This window comes from Oncorhynchus mykiss, chromosome 7, assembly GCF_057628025.1.
Source record: "Oncorhynchus mykiss isolate SJ-2025 chromosome 7, ASM5762802v1, whole genome shotgun sequence".
NCBI lineage: Eukaryota > Metazoa > Chordata > Actinopteri > Salmoniformes > Salmonidae > Oncorhynchus > Oncorhynchus mykiss.
In genome coordinates, this window is record NC_143028.1 from 83,188,501 (window position 1) to 83,207,104 (window position 18,604).

At 45.1% G+C, this 18,604-nt stretch overlaps 1 protein-coding gene across 1 annotated transcript; it reads left to right on the forward strand.

Annotated features, from left to right (window-relative positions):
- Positions 1 to 6,604: 6,604 nt before the first annotated feature.
- LOC110528688 (protein phosphatase 1 regulatory subunit 3D) lies at positions 6,605 to 11,697 on the forward strand. Its single transcript, XM_036984332.2, has 2 exons — positions 6,605 to 6,815; positions 7,442 to 11,697. The coding sequence occupies exon 2, from the start codon at positions 7,452 to 7,454 to the stop codon at positions 8,556 to 8,558; it is 1,107 nt and encodes a 368-aa protein (XP_036840227.1). The 5' UTR covers positions 6,605 to 6,815; positions 7,442 to 7,451; the 3' UTR covers positions 8,559 to 11,697.
- Positions 11,698 to 18,604: the final 6,907 nt, after the last annotated feature.

Consider the following 18,604-nt stretch of genomic DNA (forward strand, 5'->3'; position numbering starts at 1 on the left):
CAGAACACGGCTAACCAATGCTGACGTTGAGAGACATGAGGGCCAGGACACGGCTAACCAATGCTGACCTTGGGAGACATGAGGGCCAGAACATGGCTAACCAATACTGACCTTGGGAAACGACAGGGCCAGAACACGGCTAACCAATGCTGACCTTGGGAGACATGAGGGCCAGAACATGGCTAACCAATACTGACCTTGGGAAACGACAGGGCCAGAACACGGCTAACCAATGCTGACCTTAGGAGACATGAGGGCCAGAACACGGCTGACCAATGCTGACCTTGAGAGACGACAGGGCCAGAACACGGCTGACCAATTCTGACCTTGGGAAACGACAGGGCCAGAACACGGCTAACCAATGCTGAACTTGGGAGACATGAGGGCCAGAACACGACTAATCAATGCTGACCTTGAGAGATGACAGGGCCAGAACACGACTAATCAATGCTGACCTTGAGAAACGACAGGGCCAGAACACGGCTAACCAATGCTGACCCTGGGAGACATGAGGGCCAGAAGATGTCGAACCAATGCTGACCTTGGGAGACGACAGGGCCAGAACACGGCTAACCAATTCTGACCTTCGGAGACGAAATGGCCAGAACATGGCTAACCAATACTGACCTTGGAATGCATGAGGACCAGAACATGGCTAACCGGGCCTGACCACTGCTAACCAATGCTGACCTTGAGAGACGACAGGGACAGAACACGACTAACCAATGCTGACCTTGAGAGACGACAGGGCCAGAACACGGCTAACCAATGCTGACCTTGGGTGAGATGTGGGCCAGAACACAGCTTACCAATGCTGACCTTGGGAGACCTGAGGGCCAGAATAAGACTAATGTCGTGGAAATGTCCTCTATTTACCAAATCATGGGAGCAAACCACACACACAAGTCAGAGTTAGTTATAAAAGTCCATCTTTAATTATATCAGCTCTATAGCATTTTGACTTTCAACAGTTCAGTACTCTAATGAAAAGTTGAGAGTCTCCACACAATGGCAAAATGGGATCCTTTATAGCAAAGATCACACATAGTCAGACAGCATAGACATAATTCATCGTTCAGCTTTGTCTCCTTTCCCAAACCCCAGAACCATAAACCAATCCTCCATATCAACAGGCATATATCAAATTGTCATTTAGATACAACCCACTCTAAATACAAACTCACAGAGAGGAGAGTGAGGCTATAGGTTAAGATAAAAGGGAGCATGAGAATGATTCCAGACACTGCCACCCTCCTTTCCCCACTAGAAAAAGATAGGGAGTAAAAGATATGTTTACACATGATGACACTTTGACCTCTCCCCTCTCTGTGGCCCATGCAACTTAGTTTTGACATAGAACAGATAACTGCAACCTCGCCACAGCATTATACAAAAATACCATTCTGATGAGAAGTAACTTACACCCATTTGATGAATATAAAAACATCTTACATATGTTACCAACAAATTCTGAATCTTCCCTAACAAGGGAATGGCTAACCAATGCTGACCTTGAGAGACCTGAGGGCCAGAACACGGCTAACCAATGCTGACCTTGGGAGACAAGAGGGCCAGAAGATGGCTAACCGATGCTGACCTTGGGAGACGACAGGGCCAGAACTCTTCTAACCAATGCTGGCCATGAGAGACAACAGGGCCAGAAGATGTCTAACCAATGCTGAGCTTGGGAGACGACAGGGCCAGAACACGGCTAACCAATTCTGAGCTTCGGAGACGACAGGGCCAGAACATGGCTAACCAATACTGACCTTGAAAGATTACAGGGCCAGAACACGGAAAACCAAGGCTGACCTTGGGAGACATGAGGGCCAGAACACGACAAACCAATGCTGACCTTGAGAGATGACAGGGCCAGAACACGACTAATCAATGCTGACCTTGAGAGACGACAGGGCCAGAACACGGCTGACCTCAAGGGCTGACCTTGAGAGACGACAGGGCCAGAACACGTCTGACCAATTCTGACCTTGGGAAACGACAGTGCCAGAACACGGCTAACCAATGCTGACCTTGGGAGACATGAGGGCCAGAAGATGTCTAACCAATGCTGACCTTGGGAGACGACAGGGCCAGAACACGGCTAACCAATTCTGAGCTTCGGAGACGACAGGGCCAGAACATGGCTAACCAATACTGACCTTGGAAGGCATGAGGGCCAGAACATGGCTAACCAATGCTGACCTTGAGAAACGACAGGGCCAGAACACGGCTAACCAATGCTGACGTTGAGAGACATGAGGGCCAGGACACGGCTAACCAATGCTGACCTTGGGAGACATGAGGGCCAGAACATGGCTAACCAATACTGACCTTGGGAAACGACAGGGCCAGAACACGGCTAACCAATGCTGACCTTGGGAGACATGAGGGCCAGAACATGGCTAACCAATACTGACCTTGGGAAACGACAGGGCCAGAACACGGCTAACCAATGCTGACCTTAGGAGACATGAGGGCCAGAACACGGCTGACCAATGCTGACCTTGAGAGACGACAGGGCCAGAACACGGCTGACCAATTCTGACCTTGGGAAACGACAGGGCCAGAACACGGCTAACCAATGCTGAACTTGGGAGACATGAGGGCCAGAACACGACTAATCAATGCTGACCTTGAGAGATGACAGGGCCAGAACACGACTAATCAATGCTGACCTTGAGAAACGACAGGGCCAGAACACGGCTAACCAATGCTGACCCTGGGAGACATGAGGGCCAGAAGATGTCGAACCAATGCTGACCTTGGGAGACGACAGGGCCAGAACACGGCTAACCAATTCTGACCTTCGGAGACGAAATGGCCAGAACATGGCTAACCAATACTGACCTTGGAATGCATGAGGACCAGAACATGGCTAACCGGGCCTGACCACTGCTAACCAATGCTGACCTTGAGAGACGACAGGGACAGAACACGACTAACCAATGCTGACCTTGAGAGACGACAGGGCCAGAACACGGCTAACCAATGCTGACCTTGGGTGAGATGTGGGCCAGAACACAGCTTACCAATGCTGACCTTGGGAGACCTGAGGGCCAGAATAAGACTAATGTCGTGGAAATGTCCTCTATTTACCAAATCATGGGAGCAAACCACACACACAAGTCAGAGTTAGTTATAAAAGTCCATCTTTAATTATATCAGCTCTATAGCATTTTGACTTTCAACAGTTCAGTACTCTAATGAAAAGTTGAGAGTCTCCACACAATGGCAAAATGGGATCCTTTATAGCAAAGATCACACATAGTCAGACAGCATAGACATAATTCATCGTTCAGCTTTGTCTCCTTTCCCAAACCCCAGAACCATAAACCAATCCTCCATATCAACAGGCATATATCAAATTGTCATTTAGATACAACCCACTCTAAATACAAACTCACAGAGAGGAGAGTGAGGCTATAGGTTAAGATAAAAGGGAGCATGAGAATGATTCCAGACACTGCCACCCTCCTTTCCCCACTAGAAAAAGATAGGGAGTAAAAGATATGTTTACACATGATGACACTTTGACCTCTCCCCTCTCTGTGGCCCATGCAACTTAGTTTTGACATAGAACAGATAACTGCAACCTCGCCACAGCATTATACAAAAATACCATTCTGATGAGAAGTAACTTACACCCATTTGATGAATATAAAAACATCTTACATATGTTACCAACAAATTCTGAATCTTCCCTAACAAGGGAATGGCTAACCAATGCTGACCTTGAGAGACCTGAGGGCCAGAACACGGCTAACCAATGCTGACCTTGGGAGACAAGAGGGCCAGAAGATGGCTAACCGATGCTGACCTTGGGAGACGACAGGGCCAGAACTCTTCTAACCAATGCTGGCCATGAGAGACAACAGGGCCAGAAGATGTCTAACCAATGCTGAGCTTGGGAGACGACAGGGCCAGAACACGGCTAACCAATTCTGAGCTTCGGAGACGACAGGGCCAGAACATGGCTAACCAATACTGACCTTGGAAGGCATGAGGGCCAGAACACGGCTAACCAATGCTGACCTTGGGAAACGACAGGGCCAGAACACGGCCAACCAATGCTGACCTTGGGAGACATGAGGGCCAGAACATGGCTAACCAATACTGACCTTGGGAAACGACAGGGCCAGAACACGGCTAACCAATTCTGACCTTGGGAGACATGAGGGCCAGAACACGGCTGACCAATGCTGACCTTGAGAGATTACAGGGCCAGAACGCGGCTAACCAAGGCTGACCTTGGGAGACATGAGGGCCAGAACACGACAAACCAATGCTGACCTTGAGAGATGACAGGGCCAGAACACGACTAATCAATGCTGACCTTGAGAGACGACAGGGCCAGAACACGGCTGACCAATTCTGACCTTGGGAAACGACAGGGCCAGGACACGGCTAACCAATCCTGACCATGGGAAACGACAGGGCCAGAACACGGCTAACCAAGGCTGACCTTGGGAGACATGAGGGCCAGAACACGACAAACCAATGCTGACCTTGAGAGATGACAGGGCCAGAACACGACTAATCAATGCTGACCTTGAGAGACCTGAGGGCCAGAACACGGCTGACCAATTCTGACCTTGGGAAACGACAGGGCCAGAACACGGCTAACCAATGCTGACCTTGGGAGACCTGAGGGCCAGAATAAGACTAACCAATGCTGACCTTGAGAGACCTGAGGGCCAGAACACGGCTAACCAATGCTGACCATGGGAGACGACAGGGCCAGAACATGGCTAACCAATGCTGACCTTGGGAGACCTGAGGGCCAGAATAAGACTAACCAATGCTGACCTTGAGAGACCTGAGGGCCAGAACACGGCTAACCAATCCTGACCATGGGAAACGACAGGGCCAGAACACGGCTAACCAAGGCTGACCTTGGGAGACATGAGGGCCAGAACACGACAAACCAATGCTGACCTTGAGAGATGACAGGGCCAGAACACGACTAATCAATGCTGACCTTGAGAGACGACAGGGCCAGAACACGGCTGACCAATTCTGACCTTGGGAAACGACAGGGCCAGAACACGGCTAACCAATGCTGACCTTGGGAGACCTGAGGGCCAGAATAAGACTAACCAATGCTGACCTTGAGAGACCTGAGGGCCAGAACACGGCTAACCAATGCTGACCTTGGAAGAAATGAGGGACACAATATGGTTAACCAATGCTGACCTTGGAAGACATGAGGGCCAGGACACGGCTAACCAATGCTGACCTTGGGAGACGACAGGGCCAGAACATGGCTAACCAATGCTGACCTTGAGAGACGACAGGGCCAGAACGCGGCTTACCAATGCTGACCTTGAGAGACGACAGGGCCAGAACACGGCTAACCAATACTGACATTGGAAGACCTGAGGGCCAGAACACGGCTAACCAATACTGACCTTGGTTAGCTGACCTTGAGAGACCTGAGGGCTAGATTTTATACACCTGTCAGCAACGAGTGTATAATAGCTGAATCCACTCACCTCTTATAGAACATGCCTTGTGGAAAAACCAGACAACTTGCTATATATAGTTTCTTTTTGGCTCTGGGTCCATGCGCCAGCAGCACAGAACACACTACGTTCCACTCTTTCCTAAAACCCAATGGGAGGCTCATGTAGCCCAATGTCAAAAGGCTGAGCACATCAAAGCTGAAGCAAGGCAATGAATAACTTAAACAAAATTACAATCAAGTTGCTGTGTGCATTCGTGTTACTCTCATAACCCACTATGAGCAACCAGTTATACCCAGTGGTCTGTAAATTACATGAAAGTGTATGAAAGGTATTTTGCTGGAAAAGGAACCTGAAATAATTGGTCTTGTCCTGACATTTAAACCTAACATTTGTCTCCATAAGGGTGTTGGCAGGGGGGCATCCATTGAAGCTGAGAGAGAGGGAGAGAGAGCGATAGAGAGAGAGACCCATAGCTAAGAAAAGCTTTGACTATGTACAGACTCAGTGAGCATAGCCTTGCTATTGAGAAAGGTCACCGTAGGCAGACATGGCTCTCAAGAGAAGACAGGCCATGTGCACACTGCCCACAAAATGAAGTGGAAACTGTGCTGCACTTTCTAACCTGCAGTCCAATGTATGACCATATTAGAGACACATATTTTCCTCAGATTACACAGATCCACAAAGAATTCGAAAAACAAATCACATTTTGACAAACTCCCATATCTACTGGGTGAAATAGCAGTGTGCAATCCCAGAAGCAAAATGTGTGACCCGCTGCCACAAGAAAAGGTCAACCAGTGGGTCAGAAACACCGTTGTAAATCCAACCTATATTTAGCCACCCATTTATTCCCCCCGTCGTTCATGTATTCTACTATTGGCACATTGTTTATATGACATTTTAAATGTTATAGTACATTTTTTAACCGCTAGTAATATAATATTTATTTAATAATATTATTTGTCTGATTGTTTTCAGCTTCGTTTTGTTTAATTCCCTTTGTTGGTATTTGTTGTTGTTGTTTTGTTTATTGTTTATTTCACTTGCTTTCGCAATGTAAACACGTTTCCCATGCCAATAAAGCCCCTTAGAGAGAGAGAGAGAGAGAGAGAGAGAGAGAGAGAGAGAGAGAGAGAGAGAGAGAGAGAGAGAGAGAGAGAGAGAGAGAGAGAGAGAGAGATGCATTGAAGCTGCAGAGAGAGGTTGGGGCTTAGGATCAGAGCAGCAGGTCATGTGTTTGAGTAGCAGAAATACAACAAGTTGTCAGCTCGGACAGCAGTACAGAGGGCAGGGCAGGTGAAACAGAGAATGGTGTTTGGTTCTCTGTTAAAGGGATACTGTTACTGGGTAGGTAGACATACAGATCTATTTGCATGTCTATGTTTTAACGTTGACTAAGCTGCTATATTTACATGCATTTTAAGGGCTTATAGCATGTTATTATAGCATGTTATTTGTGAGCATGTAGAGTTTTAACAGTTATAAGATGACAGTGTTGTGTTGGTTCTCCTATAACCTAGTCTTCAGGCTGGATGACATTAGTTATCCTGCTATACAGTTTGTTAACAGTGTTGTGTTGGTTCTCCTATAACCTAGTCTTCAGGCTGGATGACATTAGTTATCCTGCTATACAGTTTGTTAACAGTGTTGTGTTGGTTCTCCTATAACCTAGTCTTCAGGCTGGATGACATTAGTTATCCTGCTATACAGTTTGTTAACAGTGTTGTGTTGGTTCTCCTATAACCTAGTCTTCAGGCTGGATGACAATAGTTATCCTGCTATACAGTTTATTAACAGTGTTGTGTTGGTTCTCCTATAACCTAGTCTTCAGGCTGGATGACATTAGTTATCCTGCTATACAGTTTGTTAACAGTGTTGTGTTGGTTCTCCTATAACCTAGTCTTCAGGCTGGATGACATTAGTTATCCTGCTATACAGTTTATTAACAGTGTTGTGTTGTGTTGTCTGTCCAGTCCTGTTTCGATGATGAGCAGCATGGCCAGCGTGGGGAGGCCCAAAGCAGTGTCTCATGCTGTCGTTGGGAAGGAGAAGGAGAGGACATGGTTTTGTGGCAACGACAGGCTGAAAACAGTGTCTCCTTGCATCAAAGGAAAACCCAGAGCTGTGTCTCCAGGCATGATAGGGGAGCAGAGGGCAGTGCCTCCTTGGAGGCCAGAGTCGATGTCTCCAGGTGTGGTAGGGAGAGATAGGGCATGGTCTCTTGGTATGCTCCAGAACACCAGCAGCTACAGCAGTGTGACCCCATGCCAGACCACTACTAAGACTATCCGAGTGACGGACATCTTGGACTCCAAACCAGAGCCAACCAAGGCCCCTGTCAAGATCCGGCCCCCTAGCCCACGTCCCCCGCCCCCCAAGGAGCCCATTTTCAGTTGCAACCTGTCCAGTGACCCTCCCGTCCAGCCCATCATAAGACGCAGGGCCCAGTCTTTGCCCTCGGTCCACGAGAGAAACAGAGACCGCCAGGTACGCTTCGTGGACTCCTTGGGGCTGAAGCTGGAGGAAGTCAAGGTGTTCAGCAAAGGAGAGGAGCCTTGGATTCCCCCCCACGTCTTCTCCAGACTTCTCATGAGCGCTGAGATGAACTCAGGGCGGTCCCTGGAGCTTTCCTTGCCTTACTTCAAACCCTGCTTTCCCGAAAACACGGGCTCCCAGCCAGGGTTCGTTAAGCGCCTGGTGGAGCAGATGGTCTCTCTGGACCAGGTCCTGTGTTCTGAGCTGGGCATCATCGGCAAGGTGCAGGTCCTCAACCTGGCCTTCAACAAGGAGGTGACGATCCACTACTCCTTCACTAACTGGAGGAGCAGTGCTGAGACCAGAGCCTGCTGGGTGGCTACCCTCCACCGGGATCAGATGGAAGGACCAGAGTCTGATGTCTTCAGGTTCCGTCTGCCCGTCCCGCCCTTCATCCTGCTGCCTGGAGCCCAGCTGGAGTTCGCTGTGTGTTACAGAGTGATGGGAGCTGAGTACTGGGACAACAACGATGGGAACAACTACAAACTGTCCTGTCACAGCTACACACTCACTGTGCCCCGGGAGTGTGAGGACAGCATTGTGCACTACACCTGACTGGCCACTAGGGCGCAACCAGTGCTGTAGAGCGATAGAGCTCTATTTCATAGAAGTTAATGGGGAGGACGACAACACAGCTGCGCCAAATGGTCTGACGGTACACAGATCTGCCTGTAGGAATAGAATATAAAATGAAACAAGCCATTCTACTTATTAAAAAATAACTAAAGGTATTTAAAGACATTGGTGAATAAAGAAATAGAGTAAAAGTAATTGAAGCGAAAGCCAATACAGACATACCCAAGACGACTCAGAGCTGGTACAGACATACCCAATACGACTCAGAGCTAGTACAGACATACCCAAGACGACTCAAAGCTGGTACAGACATACCCAATACGACTCAAAGCTGGTACAGACATACCCAATACGACTCAGAGCTGGTACAGACATACCCAAAACGACTCAAAGCTGATACAGACATACCCAAGACGACTCAGAGCTGATACAGACATACCCAAGACGACTCAAAGCTAATACAGACATACCCAAGAGGACTCATAGCTGATACAGACGTACCCAAGACGACTCATAGCTGATACAGACATACCCAAGACGACTCAGAGCTGGTACAGACATACCCAAGACGACTCAAAGCTGATACAGACATACCCAAGACGACTCAGAGCTGGTACAGACATACCCAAGACGACTCAAAGCTGATACAGACATACCCAAGACGACTCAGAGCTGGTACAGACATACCCAAGACGACTCAGAGCTGATACAGACATACCCAATACGACTCAGAGCTGATACAGACATACCCAAGACGACTCAAAGCTGATACAGACATACCCAAGACGACTCAGAGCTGATACAGACATACCCAAGACGACTCAGAGCTGATACAGACATACCCATGACGACTCAGAGCTGATACAGACATACCCAAGATGACTCAGAGCTGATACAGACATACCCAAGACGACTCAGAGCTGATACAGACATAATCACCAACAAAGGCATATTACAAATTATAAACTGCGTGGTTTGATCCCTGGATGCTTATATACAGTCGTGGTATATCAGACCGTATACCATGGGTATGACAAAACAGACATTTTTACTTCTCTAATTACGTTGGTAAACAGTTTATAATAGCGATAAGGCACCTCGGGGGTTTGTGAGATATGGCCAATGTACCACGGCTAGGGAGTGTCTCCGGGTTGTGCTGTGCCTAAGAACAGCACAATTTCTAAAAACATTTTTCACTTTGTCATTATGAGGTATTGCGTGGTAGATAAGGGTGAGAGAAAAAATATATATTGAATCCATTTTGAATTCAGGCTGTAACACAACATGTGGATTAAGTCAAGGGGTATGAATACTTTCTGAAGGCACCATGTCGTGCTTATGAATCTTTATGTAAGGTATAAGAAGCCTTTATGCATGCTATATGAAGGCTTCATAAGGTGTACTTCCAGTTTTTCATTTCACACTTTTTTTTTATACTAGATTTGATGTCATTGCACTTGCTACAGCCGATAGGATTTGGGTGTCCATATGTATTAAACATTTATATATTCTGTTTAAATTCAGTTTGATATATTCTGATTATATTACATTATACCATGACATTGTTGAATACTGCTTTCTGATTGGCTTGAAGGGCATTCATTATTTCCTTATAACGCACTGTATATTTGCACAGTAGAGTTCAATGGCTATAGTTAACTCTTACATGTTAGGTGTTTCAGTTGCTTTTTTGAAAGCTAAAGTTGAATTGGAAAACATTGTCATTGTTGAATTAGATTTTCACAATGGCAAACTAGGGACTCATAGTCTGGTTAGCTAAACTTGCAAGTCATTTTTGTACCAAATATTCAGTAATTTCTAGCGACAAATGTGTTAAATTATAGCCATGGTATGAAAGGAATAATCAACTCTGGGCTCTATTCACCTTTGACGTTGTTCATTCAGTGAGTCATTTCATTTCACTTCTGCTGTGTGGAACTCTCTCTCTCTCTCTGTCTGATGATAGAGATATATATACTCGTTTCAGCTCTCATGTTCCCCTGGTACTCTGTTTGACATAACTAGTTATTTATATATATAGAGAGAGAGAGAATTTCCTTTCTCCCATGCTGTTTGTGCGTGACCGTGTGTTGTACGTGCGTACGAGTGTATTTGCGTTTCGTAGTAGCAGATTTAAACCCAGTAAACACACAAAAGAATTTGCTCAAGCCCATGACCTAAATTCCCGTGCCGTGCTCTACTACCCTGTCCCATATCAGATGAGGCACAAGTGCTATTAATACATTTACTCTGGATGTGCCACGTTCTCTGCATACATTTAGTTGTCGTTGTTGTTCTACACAACGTTAAGATACGGTTGAAATATTTTGTATTTTATATTTCCTGGTTAATTCCTAATTCTAGGAATGTTCTAACCACTTCTTTTTTATTTATTTAGGGAAACCTGGGAATTTGGTGAATGTATACCAGAATGGTGTAAGTCTATTTATAAGCATCATTATGGGCTGCGCACTCAAAGACCAATTTTCTCTCCCAAGGTATTTTGTCTTGGCTGACTTGGTGGAAACTTCTCAGGTATAGAGTTAAACGCTAAGTACTAGTTGATGTAGTGTTTAATGTTTAATGTGGTGTGTGTGTGTGGTTGTTAGTGTTTGATTAGTTAAGATAATCAAGGCAGAGAGGAGGTCTCCATTTGAAAGGTTATCCTACACTTTAATCAGACCAAACGGTCAGACTTGACGGGGTCTGGGTTGGAATTGTGGCGTATCTCCACCCGGCAATGAATGAATGAAATGATGATTCCTTGCTGTCCCCAGTCCACCTGGCCGTGCTGCTGCTCCAGTTCCAACTGTTCTGCCTGTGATTATTATTATTCGACCATGCTGGTCATTTATGAACATTTGAACATCTTGGCCATGTTCTGTTATAATCTCCACCCGGCACAGCCAGAAGAGGACTGGCCACCCCACATAGCCTGGTTCCTCTCTAGGTTTCTTCCTAGGTTTTGGCCTTTCTAGGGAGTTTTTCCTAGCCACTGTGCTTCTACACCTGCATTGCTTGCTGTTTGTGGGTTTTAGGCTGGGTTTCTGTACAGCACTTTGAGATAGCAGCTGATGTACGAAGGGCTATATAAATACATTTGATTTGATTATATCTATTTTACCTATTGCCACAATGTTTTATTTACCAGCCAAATATGTGTATTTAAAATTATTATTTTAATTTACTTTGGTGCAATTTTTACAACTACATTATGGAACATCACCACAATCAAATCAGATCATAAAAATGGATCAAGTTTCAATTGACTGAAACAACAAACACAAACACTAAGTCTTTCAATTTGGATGCATATTTAATCTAATATCTTTTCAATGTTCACTTTACTTTGGATATGATTTTTTGTCATGTCAACAATATAATTAAGAATCACTACCGAGGACTATGGGCTCTGCTTCTCCGTGGCCGAAGTAAGTGTCACGCTCTTCTTCGCCCTCCGACGAGGAGGAGTAGTAAGGATCGGAGGACCAAAGCGCAGCGTGATGTGAATACATCATTTTAATGTAAAAATAAATTACACGAAGTACACTAAACAAAAAAAATACTCAAGGAATATGGCTGCCTAAATATGGTTCCCAATCAGAGACAACAATAAACAGCTGCCTCTAATCGAGAACCAATCTAAGGCAAACATAGACATACAGAACCCCTAGACTGGTAACAACCTCATAAACACACAAAAGCCCTAGACAGGATACCATATAAAACAGAACACCATATAAAACAGAACATATAATCCCCCATGTCACACCCTGACCTAACCAAAATAATAAAGAAAACAAAGAAAACCAAGGTCAGGGCGTGACAGTAAGACATTTAAGCGTGTTAACCCTCGCTGGGCTGCCGGCCCAGACGGCCATCCCTAGCCCCGTCCTCAGAGCATGTGCAGACCAGCTGGCTGTGTGTTCACGTATATATTCAATCTCTCCCAGTCTGCTGTTCCCACATGCTTCAAGATGGCCACCATTGTTCCTGTACCCAAGAAAGCAAAGGTAACTGAACTAAATGATTACCGCCCCGTAGCACTCACTTCTGTCATCATGAAGTGCTTTGAGAGACTAGTTAAGGATCATATCACCTCCATCCTACCTGACACCCTAGACCCACTGCAATGTGCTTACCGACCCAATAGGTCAACAGATGACACAATCACAACCACACTGCACACTGCCCTAACCCATCTGGACAAGAGGAATTCCTATTTAAGAATGCTGTTCATTGACTACAGCTCAGCATTCAACACCATAGTACCCTCCAAGGTCATCATTAAGCTTGAGGCCCTGGGACTGAACCCCGCTCTGTGCAACTGGGCACTGGACTTCCTGACGGGCCACCCCCAGGTGGTGAAGGTAGGAAACAACACCTCCACTTCGCTGACCTTCAACACTGGGGCCCCACAAGGGTGCATGCTCAGCCCCCTCTTGTACTCCCTGTTCACCCATGACTGCGTGGCCTCACACGCCTCCAACTCAATCACCAAGTTTGCAGACGACACAACAGTAGTAGACCTGATTACAAACAATGACGAGACGGCTTACAGGGAGGAGGTGAGGGCCCGGGGTGTCAGGAAAACAACCTCTCACTCAATGTCAACAAAACAAAGGAGCTAATCGTGGACTTCAGGAAACAGCAGGAGGGAGCACGCCCCTTAGATATTACTGCACTGTTGGAGCTAGGAACACAAGTATTTAGCTGAATATGTGACCAATAACATTTGATTTAATTTACATTCTCCCCTGCTGAATTCCACTTGCACAAACATAATGAGGAATGCAATCCCCTGCACGTGAAAACACCCACATGCAATCAGTAAAAGACCAAAAAACTGTCCTTGTCATCACCATCCTCTCCCCCCTGATGTTCTCCTGCCCCCCACACCATGTTGTTTCCTCTCAAATGGAGCGCCCCAGCTGAGCTTCTACTCGCATAAATTATACTATGCCGCCACCCTGTGGTGAAGTGCGGAGTTGCATTGTAGTGAACTTAAAATAACTTTGATTTAGCTTTTAACATAAAAATAAAAGCTCAAATAAATGGCTAAATATGTATATAATATTGTTAGATTCAAATAATAACCAATTCAGAGGCTTGTCTATGACTACCTGAGAATGCAGTTTGTGTATGAAAGTCAACACAGTTCATATGCACACTGGGTCTCCTGTGTGCATCAGCAAACGCGATACTTCTTGAAGCCAGTGCTTCATTTTAGCCTATTTTGTAGCCTGTTCCTACCGGAAGAGGAACCTCTCCGTTTTGGACTGTTTTGTTCCAGAACCTTTTTTGTCCGGATCCGGAACCTTACGTGACATGAAACATAATTTTTTACTTTTTGCAATGTGAAAATTAAATAAAAATAATTAATTCAAGTTGCATCTTTGTTAATTATTACCCCCACAAAAAAAACTGTAATGTTCTATGCCACCACACAAATGTGATGATATGCATGATGCTTTATTATAAAGGTGATTTTCTCTCATGTGTTCCGGTATCTCAGAACTCCACAGATCACCCCCCCTCTAGGCTCACTATGTGTTCCGGTATCTCAGAACTCCACAGATCACACCCCCTCTAGGCTCACTATGTGTTCCGGTATCTCAGAACTCCACAGATCACCCCCCCTCTAGGCTCACTATGTGTTCCGGTATCTCAGAACTCCACAGATCACCCCCCCCTCTAGGCTCACTATGTGTTCCGGTATCTCAGAACTCCACAGATCACCCCCCCTCTAGGCTCACTATGTGTTCCGGTATCTCAGAACTCCACAGATCACCTCCTCTAGAGGTGGGGGGAGGCAACATATCCCAAGGACCCCAGCTTCTACAGCCATCGTGAGGAGGATTCAGGAGGAGGATGCTGGTGCCCCATCCTCCCGACCCACAGAACCAATAATTCCAATCCCGGAAGTAAGTGTGAGTGATGTTGTTGCGTTGTGTGTGTCTGACTCTCCTAACTTGGCCTGATAAAACTATATATGTCAGTGATGTTAGTAAAATTGCTGAACTAAGTGTTTTCGTCATTCTAGATTACAGCCGGTAGCAACAAGAAGAAGCGCTGCGATGTGTGTGGACCCAAGAAGGACAGGAAGACAGAGAACACACGCATCAAGTGCAAGAAATACACTTTCAACACACACACAGTAAAACTCTGTCCCTCTTGTGGTGTGTAGACCTTAATTTGTGTTCAATGGGACTCATTTATAATTTCCATACAATACTGTAAAAACCATCAAATTTGTCTTTCCAATTTGTTCAGCTCAAAGCAAGAAACATCCTCAGATGACCTGGCCTCCACAATCACCCGACCTCAACCCAATTGAGATGGTTTGGGAAGAGTTGGACCGCAGAGTGAAGGAAAATCAGCCAACAAGTGCTCAGCATATGTGGGAACTCCTTCAAGACTGTTGGAAAAGCATTCCTCATGAAGCTGGTTGAGAGAATGCCAAGAGTGTGCAAAGCTGTCATCAAGGCAAAGTGTGGCAACTTTGAAGAATCTCAAATGTAAAATATAATTTTGATTTGTTAAACACTTTTTTGGTTACTACATGATTCCATATGTGTTATTTCATAGTTTTGATGTCTTCACTGTTATTCTACAATGTTATTCTACAAACAACTAAACCTTTGGCTCAACCCCACTATCCCCTTTGTAGTCAAGGTTCTACATTTTCAAAGTTACCAAATTATTTGTTACTGCAGTATTTCTCAATATTAATCTATTAATGAATGTATGGCAACAGGGTTATTTTTCATTCATTAATAGATTCGTATTGAGAAATACTGCAGTATCTTCTGATGTTGTTAATGGGATGTGATTACCAGGAACTGTAAATATCGCCTCTGTATGGAGTTGATTTTCTATTACTAGTACTGAACACTAGATGGAGATGGTGCCCAGATTTCAACCCTGTAGTTGATGGAATAGTTAGTTATTTCCTTCTCTACGTGGACATGAAATGGACTACAGTTTTATCTAACCAAAGTCTTCTGAACTATTGCACCAACCCTGTAGAATTAGTTAGTTAGTCTCCATACATGTGCCGTGATGGCCAAGGGGGTGAACATAGCCACACACACACACACACACACACACACACACACACACACACTGGACACACAACAGAGGGAACCGAGAGACACCCTAAGATGACGAGGCCATCCCTCCATCTGCTCCCTCTCTACCTCCCTCCCTACCTCCCTCTCTCCCTCCATCTGCTCCCTCCCTCTCTCCCTCCCTCCCTCCCTCCCTCCCTCCCTCCCTCCCTCCCACAGATGGACTCCAATCAAGTTGTAGAAACATCTCTATGATAATCCGTGGGTGCACCTGAACTCAATTTGGAGTCTCATAGCAAAGGGTCTGAATACTTGTGTAAATAAGTACTTATGTACTTCAGATTTTATTTTTAGAAATGTGCAAAAATGTCTAAAAACCTGTTTTCGCTTTGTCATTATGTGTGTAAATTGTTGAGGATGTTTTATTTATTTAATCTATTTTAGAATAAGGCTGTAACGTAACAAAATGTGGAAGTCCAAGGGTCTGAATACTTTCTGAAGGCACTGTATATATTAGCAGTGAGGGTTATAGTTGTTGTGTTGTTGTTCTACCGTCTGATCTGATTGTTCTGACTCACATTCTGTTGATCAAATAAGCAACGTAATGAAAAACAGACTGTGGACTGAAATAGGTGCTAGTACTGGGACTGTGTATATTTAGGTGCCGGAACTAGGCAATCTTTTTTAAGTCTATATTCTATGGTGTCAGAACTCAAGCAGTAGAATATCTCAAGTGTCGGTACTCAGTACTTAGTGTTGATTGGTGCGGGAAACAATTCAAGCACTGGGTTAGAGATTAAACTGCCAGCAGTCAAGTAGTGGCTGTAGTGGCCTCATGGGTAGTGACGTAGTGGCCTCATGGGTGGAATGTTATTCATATTTTTCATAATTTTGTAATTAATAAACATACTTTTTTTTTTTTATATAAAGTGTACAATGCCTGCCAATGTGCCAGCAGCAGACCACCCTGCATACCACTGCTGGCTTGCTTCTGACGATAAGCAGGGTTGGTCCTGGTCAGTTCCTGGATGGGAGACCAGATGCTGCTGGAAGTGGTGTTGGAGGGACAGTAGGAGGCACTCTGTCCTCTGGTCTAAAAAAAATAATATCCCAGGGCAGTGAATGGGGACATTGCCCTGTGTAGGGTGCTGTCTTTCAGATGGGATGTTAACTGGATGTCCTGGCTCTCTGTGGTCACTAAAGATCCCATGGCACTTATTGTAAGAGTAGGGGTGTTAACCCTGGTGTCCTGGCTAAATTCCCAATCTGGCCCTCAAACCATCATGGTCACCTAATAATCCCCAGTTTACAATTGACTCATTCATCCCCCTCCTCTCCCCTGTAACTATTCCCCAGGTCGTTGCTGTAAATTAGAACGTGTTCTCAGTCAACTTATCTGGTTAAATAACAGAAAAATAAACAATTGGGATGTAAACTAAACATTTTATACATTTCAACACAACAAGTGTCTTCTTTTTTGATGTGTATACTTCTGTTTAAGATACACTCTGGTGACCCTGATTTAGAACACCGCAGTAAAATAAATTAAAGACAGACTTTATTATATTAGGAGTCTGGTTGTGTGTTGGTCTATTGGACAGGGAAGCTGCCATCTGTCGTAAAGCACACAGCTAGTCCGGGGTCTGACTCACATATTCTGTCGCTGTAATAGGCTACATGCACAACGTATTGCCTACGTACTTCTGCTAACATTCTCAGCCAGCCAATGATTCACAGTATAAACAACCACCAAATTGAATGGTCGCTATCTCGTGATGATAAGCTCTACAGTCAAACAAACTGAATGGTCGCTATCTCGTGATGATAAGCTCTACAGTCAAACAAACTGAATGGTAAATATCTCGTGATGATAAGTCAAACAAATTGAGTCTCAGTGATATACTTATTTTTGGCATTGTTTTTTTAGCCACGTTGTGAAATGCAGACCTTCAGGTTCGACAAGTAAACTGCACTGTAAAGTGCTAGACCAGTGGAGGCTGGTGAAGGGAGGATCCAAATGGAACTATGTGTTTGATGTGTTCGACACCGTTCATCTTAGTCAATTCCAGCCACTACTATGAGCACCACCATTTACAGTGAGGACATTGTCATGACATTGGCCTGGGGGGTAGGTTTATGACATCATAAATACCTCTTCCCCCCTTTTTCCTCTCTATACCCTACTGATGTTACATTTGCAACCCCCTTGGTTAACATAGAGATTCTGGGAACGTCAGAAGGTGGGGGGAAATGCACTATATTCTGGTAATCCGACCAATTGAACATATGCGGTGGTACTTAATGAATATGATGTCAGTTCGGTTGTCATCTGAGACATTCTCATCAATGATAAGATGACATAAACTCTACAGTGGAAAGTCTACACATCAGAGTTATCGGATTCACATGGAATTGTTGTTCAATTGAAATGTTTGAATATGAAATTATTCGTGATGGGATGAAATGTGATTTTAGCTTCTAAAATGTGAGATTTGGGTTTTCATAAGATAGGTCTCTGCTCAATCAGTGGCCCGCCCCTGTGAAGGGACATGGGCTATAAAACTGTTCAAACACGCCCTCCTCTCCTATATAAGCCCTTGACGACAATATAACCTCCTGTTCCGAGGACGTGAGGACAACGGTCCTATGTCAGAATGGTTCAGATAATAACTACAGAACGAAGCCAACATCAGCGTGAGCTTTGGTTGCGAATGGTATGAACTTTGAACTCTTATTCACTATAGAAGTGATACCTCCTAGCTGTTGAGTTAGCAACAGCAGATGCAAACGAGGGTTAGGAAGGAACAGACAGAGTATGCCGTCTATCACACAACGATGTTACTACAACGTATCCAATTGACAACCAGAGACATTCTTCAAAGGACTCGGTTGGGCAACACGGCCTTCCATCTACCACCAACCTACCGAAGCGCAGCTCAGAGTAAATATTTATTG